Source organism: Mytilus trossulus, chromosome 3 (genome assembly GCF_036588685.1).
Source record: "Mytilus trossulus isolate FHL-02 chromosome 3, PNRI_Mtr1.1.1.hap1, whole genome shotgun sequence".
In the NCBI taxonomy this organism is placed as follows: domain Eukaryota; kingdom Metazoa; phylum Mollusca; class Bivalvia; order Mytilida; family Mytilidae; genus Mytilus; species Mytilus trossulus.
Genome location: NC_086375.1, coordinates 86845762 through 86853458, shown reverse-complemented (window position 1 = coordinate 86853458; position 7697 = coordinate 86845762). Strand labels below are relative to the sequence as shown.

The 7697-nt window shown below is 33.4% G+C and overlaps 1 protein-coding gene across 1 annotated transcript; it reads right to left on the bottom strand.

The window, feature by feature from the left end:
- Positions 1-279: 279 nt before the first annotated feature.
- Positions 280-7495, bottom strand: LOC134712728 (E3 ubiquitin-protein ligase TRIM45-like). Its single transcript, XM_063574566.1, has 5 exons — positions 7305-7495; positions 3537-4993; positions 3004-3093; positions 1581-1661; positions 280-1023 (listed from the first exon to the last, which is right to left on the bottom strand). Exons 2-5 carry the CDS (start codon positions 4987-4989, stop codon positions 383-385), a joined length of 2265 nt encoding a protein of 754 aa, XP_063430636.1. The 5' UTR covers positions 4990-4993; positions 7305-7495; the 3' UTR covers positions 280-382.
- Positions 7496-7697: the final 202 nt, after the last annotated feature.

The window sequence follows — 7697 nt, the reverse complement described above, 5'->3', positions numbered from 1 at the left end:
AGTTCACAAGTTATTTTTTGGTGTTTAGGAATGTTTAAAGGCAAAGATTTATGATAAGACAATTGTATTTGGTGTGCAGATGAATTAGCATTGGAACATCTCATATCCAAGGATTTATATCACAATTGATCTTCAGTCATGATTCATTGACTTTAAAAATTTGGATAACTTGCATGTTGAAGTAAATGCTAATATTATTTCAATATTTGCATTAACAAAGTTTCTAAAAGGCGAGAAATATTTCTGTGTTAACAGTTTATTGAATACATTGATGCATTGCTTAAATAGTTAAATGTCTTTAAAAATCACACATTATCGGATATAATATATATATAATACCGGTAGTTCGTATAAATTGTCAATGATAGAGTCAACAATCTAATTATAAATCGAAAGGAACCTCTAATACTGTTGTTATCTCTCGTCCGGAACGAAGATTTAAAGTAACATTTACAAGATCAGGATTGTATACTCCAAATGTCGGCCACAAAGGTCGACTAACATCGACATTTCTGAATCTAAAGATAAACTTTCTACTTTTTGCATCTACAACAATCCATTGTTTATTCCTTGTATCAAGCAGGAACCCGTATGTTGTTTTGTGAGTAGTGCCTGGAGGAGAGTTTTCTGTTGCTGGTGTGTGAAACAAACGCTGCCCATTGTTCCAACACTGAAGACAAATCGTGCGGCAAATATTACATCGACGGGCACAGAATGTCCATGCAAGGGCATGATTGTCCAAAGTGTAATTCATATCAACTTCCGATTTGCGTGCAATGCCAATTTCAAATATCAGATCTTGGCGTAGCTGACGCTTTACGAAAAAGTGGACCGAACATTCGAAATAATGTTGGTTAGTTTTCCCCAGGGGTTTCGTTGCTATGGTACCTCTGTAGTTTTGGAAAGCAGTAGACAAATCACGTGATGGTGGTCGTCTTGACTTCTGGTTGATCAACGTTTTATAATCTTCCGAAAGTTCATACTGATGATACGTGCTTTTGAGGTCAAACGAAAATTCTGGGCCTGAAAATATAACAATATTTCAATTGTTAACTTTCAGGTATTTTATTGAAGTATGTAAATCAGAGAGACGGGGGAAAAAAATCGACAAACAGAATTTGTCTTGTTGCAAAAAGTGGCTTATTATTTTTTATATATATGCATTGCTTTAACGTTAAAACTGAAAATCCACATTGTTTAGAAAAACAAAATAACATAAAATTTTCCCACTCATGACGTTTCCTACAATACAAACTGTCGAAGAAAAGGGATAGTTCCATATTAAAAAGTCTTCTGTAAATACTAATGGTCATAAACACTAAGATTACAATATAATGTGTTTGCTTTACGGTTGTTCATGTGAAGCAGAATTTCTTAACTTGCAAGATGAAGAAAAAGTTTGGGTATATAATTTCCTTCAAAATTTGTTATATACAACTTTTCAATAGATATCTACCTGTCTACCATGTTTACTAACCTTTTCTGCGCTAGTTTAACTGCGACCTTATTGTATCAAGATTAAAATTTTAAATAAGTCTTTAGAAAGAAAAGAAACTATTGCTACAAATGTTAAAACATACAAATAATTTCTCCTACAGCTCTGTAAGGTGGAAATTCGTTGACATTAGAATTTCGGTCTGCATTCGAATCGGCATCTGTGTCTGAAATTATAAATGGAATACAGCAAATAAAAATATGTTTTGGCGTAATAACAACGAATTGACTTATGGGAATTGATTTGAAACATAGAAACCTTGAAACCTCAAAGGATACTAATACATTGATAATAGAATGATATAGATAGACAATTCTATATAAAAACGAAAAAATTGTCGTTTAAAATATAAATGATGGCTTATTCTAAGTAATTTAGTATTCAAAAACCGTATTTCGCAAAAACATGTTTACCGACTGAAAACCACACCAAAACAAATCTAACCAGGAGAAACGGTAAGTGGAAACCCCACACTATTACACCTTATATAAGCAGGAGGTAGGATAATTGGAAACCTTGCAATAGACAATTTTACCTGGAGATAGGATAAGTGGAAACGTCATTAAATACAAATCTTACCAAGAGAAAGGATAAGTGAAAAGCACATGATATTCAAATCTAACCAGGAGAAAGGATAAGTGAAAACCACACAATATTACCAGTAAATATCTAACAAGGAGAAAGGATAAGTGAAAAACACATAATATTCAAATCTAACCAGGATATATGGTTAATTAAATCACACAATGTCAAATATAACCCGGAGATATGACTAGTGAAACCATACAATAGCAAATCTAACCGGGAGATATGGTGATTGAAACCACACAATATCAAATCTTACCGGGAGATATGGTTAATGAAACCACACAATGTCAAACCTTACCAGCAGATATGGTTAGTAAAACCACACAATATCTTATCAAACCTGGAGATACGGTTAGTGAAACCACAAAATGTCAAATAAAACCAGGAGATACGGTTAGTGAAACCACACAATATCAAATCTTACCAGGTGATGTGGTTAGTGACACCACACAATATCAAACTTTACCAGCAGATATGGTCAGTGAAACCACACAATTTCAAACTTTGCCAGGATAAATGGTTATTGAAACCACACACTATTACACCAAATATAACAAGGACAAAGGATAAGTGGTAACAGGAGATAGGAAAAGTGAAAAACACACGCTATTCACACTAAATCTAACCAAGAGGTAAGGTAAGTGGAATCCACCCAAAAGACAAATCTAACCAGAAGATAAGGTAAAAAGAAATAACACAAAATACAAATATAACCAGAAGATATGCTAAGTGGAAACCAAACACCATTACACCAAAATATCTAGAAAAATTTCGTTAATGGAATCACATAGTACTACCTCAAGTCTAATGATAAATAGGGTTTTGTAAATAAAAGCCAAGCTTGAAAATAAAATGTCTATATCTGTAGCTGAACAATACCAGTTATCTTCCATGTTTCAGTAGTTTTAAACACAACCTACCGCTCATCATCCCACTTGTGACTCTAATATCAGTAGATCTGTCCGACATTTTTCCTATTAGAGGTTGTGATTTTCTAGCTGTTTTGGTCGCTGTAAAAATGAAAACAGTTGAGGATTAATGCTATTAAAACATTACGTACCCGCGTCAATTTAGATTTATTTATCGTGTATTCGTAGTGTATTTTCTTTATATATGTCCTCGAATAACACGCAAGTCTTTACTATGAAGTATAAAAATAAGGAGAGTATGTATGGTTATAGATATATGTCAACATGAAAAATACAACTGTTCAAAATAGTCAGAAATAACCATTCCACAACTTACCCTTAAAATTTCCAAATTCTTGTACACTTGTACAATTCCCTTAGGACAAATTCACCGGCAGAGTAAAGAAAATGCATAGAAAATTGGTGAAAAATACCATTTCTCTCATCCAATCAAAATACAACAATACTACATAAGGCGAAATTATCTTGTATACAAACCTGTCAAATATTTTTAATAATGACATATTTCAAATAGTTATGCTTACACGTGGATTTAAGGTTAATACGAAGATCGGCTTTTTTCACTGTAAGGTCTTCGTTCACCATAAATCCAAAACCGTCCTTTGATAAAGTTAAACCAAGCATTGTAACATAAGCTCTGTGCTCTCCAGAACGTACGGGAGTAAAGTAGACTTTGTAGGAGCCAAATTTCTTCCCATGATCCACTACAATACCTTGGTAACGCTTTCCTTTGGAGTCGAGTATGTCCACTTTGATGTCAATTCCGCTTTCGTTGATTGGTCGATTGTGAGAGTCGTGAGGCGAGACAATCAAAACTACTTGTTCCTTACCCATGGAAATATCGAACGTTTGAACCCTTGTCTTCGGCACATATGCGGCTGTTGCCCAAATGTCACCCATTACTTTTCCAAATTCTCTGAACTCTTCCTCCATGTTTACCAACTCAAAAGCCATTTCCGCTGTGGTGTGTGGTGTAGTGTCTATCTGTTGATCACGTAGAGCATTTGTCCTACTGATAATCTGATCCTTCATAATCAAGAATTCTGCTCCGTTGCTGTAAGCTAAATGGTCTTCAGAAAACTTAATAGCTTGATCTATTGAATCTTTCTTGGTCGAAAGTTCATCAAGTTGGAGGTCAAGATCGTTCTTCTTTTTACCAGACACATCAGAAAGCATTTGCTTTAGAACTGCCTTTCGCTCATCTAGGACATCAAAGCATTTTGTAAAGGCTTGTTCAATATCTTGTTCAATTGAACTCTCTTTCAAATATAGATTCTGAACTTCATCATTTAAAAGATCTATGGCTTCATCCACTTTGGTTTTCTTGTGTCGTATGTCTAGAAGATTATTTTCAACTATTCGTTTTTTTTCTACGTATACATCGTTCAAATATTTTACATCGTGACCATCATCTCGCTGATGGAATTGGACTAAACACAAACTACATATAGGTTTGTTACAAGACCTGCTTTCACAGAAATGTGAAAATGGCTGTCCCTCGTGTCCTTCTACGGTGCATGTAAGTTTATTATGGAAGTCTTCTAGTGGTGATTCTTTCAACATATCCAGAGATAAAACAACATGGCGTTTGGTTAACTTTGTACGATTATGTGCATCGGAGCAAGTTTTACACAGGAATTCGTCACAGTCTTTACATCTACTTGCAGCTACCACTTTGTTAGGATGGCACTGGTTGCAATAGAATTCCGCAGACTTCTTCTGCACACGGTAACAGTCTACTACGTGACGTCTACCGCTATCAATCGGGAAAGCGCTGATATCATTTCCTCTTGCTTCGAACGTTTCGTTGCAATCCGGGCATTTGACGTTCTGGTTTTCTATCCGTCTTTTCAAGCAGTTTGAGCAGACTGTATGTAAACATGGTAATACGTGAGGTGATCTTCCTTTCTCCCCAAAGTATTGTTGACAGTCAACACAAGTTAGAAACGATTCGATATTTTGTTTGTTGTTAGCCATTGATCTGAAACGAAGAAAATCTTTACAATAGCAAATAAACTTCTTTTTTAATACTTCTATGTCAACACTTAAAAACCAACATTCTTCCAGACAATTCTGAACAATCTTTTATTCCATAAAGTTTAGACCTCTATGAATGTGTAATGTGGTTCGATATTTATTGCTTTAGTTTAAATGCGATAATCATATTAGTTTTGTCTTCTTTTCTATATGCACTTGTTTCCCATTTTTATTTCTTTTTTGTATTGAACGGGTTTCGGTGGTGATTATGATATTGGATGTGTATACAATGTTGATATTGATAGCTGTATTATTATTGGGTAATTACGTATCTCCTAATAAATGTGCAGTGTTTTGAATGTTGCAAAGTGGTACATGGAAAATTATTGTGATTTTGATTTCCTGATGAAAGTAAATAAAAAAATACGCTTCCGATGAACCAATTTTGTTACTTGTAATTTTTCGGGGCATTGTATCACAACAAGTTCCAGTATTAATTTTAGAATAAATTTGTCTTGTTGCTGGTATTTGTATGCTGTTTTTAATATTTGTATTGTCAGCTGCCTTAAGCAACTGTAGTAATAATAAACGTTGGACAATTTTTATTAAGCTAAAGTGTATTATTTCATATGTTAATCAGGTTCAACTAGCTAGGTTATATTTTGATATTGACTGAATTGTGCTACCAATTATATGTTCATATATAAAAGCTGTGTGTTTTTATTATACTAGTACATTTGTAATTGAAATTTGTTATTTTATAATATTCTTTTGTCTTTAAGTATTCATTTGTCACCTGAATGCATAGTGTACTCGACTTTATCTGTCACTTTATATATGTCATTTTATATATAAAGTGTATTAAGTGTAAGTCTTTTAGATTACGTAGTCCTGTAGACTTTTTCTGTCACCTAACTAAAACTGTCATAGGTCATCTCGACTCTAACGGTCATTTTATCTAAGCTGTAGTAAGTCTGTTAGACACAGTGTATCACATTTACGGTTATTCTATTAATCGAGTCGGTCACCTTACTTTAAGCTCTATAACTCGGATTACTCCTGATATAGATTGTCGATCATCTTACTTCAGTTATAGTAATTCATAAAATTGTTAAACCTACATAATACCACAAGTCCAATGAATTTACATCATTACTTATAAGCCCTCTCACTGGTTAACCAATTTTGAACTGAAACAGGTCATAAAGACTGAACAATAAACTACTAAGCATAGATCAGTTTTCAATTAATTTTCAGACTTTGACAATGCGTTAAAATCAGTACAGACAATATTGGCTTGCAGTCAATCAAGATCGGTCAACTGTTTAGAATTTGGTCTTTAATGCCCTTCTACTTCGTATTTTATTTTGCCTTTTTCATTTTTTTTTATTTGGGTCATTGATGAGTCTTTCGTAGACAAAACTTACGCCTGGCGTGCAAAATTTATTTAGACTAGTACGTAGATTGATGATTTATTTTTAGTCTATGTTCAGAGAGTTCAGTAGTTAATAATCACCTGCCATACTGAAACGCCTGTAAAAAGAACTAAATTCTTTGAAATACCAAGGATTTTCTTCACCAGAAATAAATAACATCAGCATCAACATGTATTTGGCAAAACCTTTCGAAATTTGGTTTTCCAATTCTCTAAAACTTCGTGATGATCTGAACTTTTACTATTCTTATTTGAGTGTCACTGGTGAGGTTTTTTGTGGACATATCGCGCATTTGGTGTACACAATAAACATACACGTATCTACTATTAGTTTATTTGACGGCAATCAAAACATCTGAACCGTACTGATTTTTTTACAAGAAAATGTCTAAAAAGTAGCTTTACTCGTAGGAAGACGTAAAATTTAATGTTTCAGACTTTTCAATGAATTCTAAGACCAAAAGTACCATTTTTAAAAAGACTGAAATTAATTTACTAGTGTCTTGACTTGTAAACTGAAGACAGTCATAGGCCTCTTGATTTAGTCATTGCCATTACATTATCTTAGCCATGATAAGCCATCAGTAGTTTAAAACTATTAGTCATTTTGATTCTGTTACACTGTCACAATAATGAGTACTCTTGGTTACTCTTGATTATGTTGTAAACCTTAACAGAGAACAGAGAACTAAAATGGCATGAGTCTCCTTGAATTTGTCGTTTACTTAAACGATGATCAAAATAAATCCTTTTTTGACTAGTCCTCCTTATTATGTCGTTAATCTTACCTCATTTGTTATATGTCCAATGTGTCTAACCCGTAAAACGTGTTTTAACCTTGTGGTTAGTACGCAAATAGCTGTGTACACTTTGTACTTACCTTATAAAATAAGTACAAGCAGATATAATCCCGTCACTTCTAAATAACGTATGTCTCGTCAGTAATATTTCATAAATTTCATTTTAATGTTGTTCTTAACAACTGTCCTTGTCAAGTTTCATGTCCACACACTGAAAATTTTCACGATCAGATGAAACTTAAATCTTAAACGGCGGAAAAGTGATTTTCAATTGAATCAATGATGCGCATGGAAAGCGCGATTGTTGTAAAAATGTTCGTAAGTAATTTTATATTTCTGTTATATTGGACTGGTGAAAATATATAAAGAATTTGTGCACGTATACAATCATTATACATCACGTTGTAAATAATCCCAATTAAAAAGAGCTTTAAGAAAAGCAGATTTATATTTTAGAAAATGAAAATAACATT

Coding starts and splice junctions, on each gene's coding strand:
- LOC134712728 (XM_063574566.1), bottom strand. CDS start 4,989: ATGGCTAACAACAAACAAAATATCGAATCGTTTCTAACTTGTGTTGAC. Junction 1,662..3,003: donor CACAAGTGGGATGATGAGCG/GTAGGTTGTGTT, acceptor TTATAATTTCAG/ACACAGATGCCGATTCGAAT. Junction 1,024..1,580: donor AGCTGTAGGAGAAATTATTT/GTATGTTTTAAC, acceptor TTATATTTTCAG/GCCCAGAATTTTCGTTTGAC.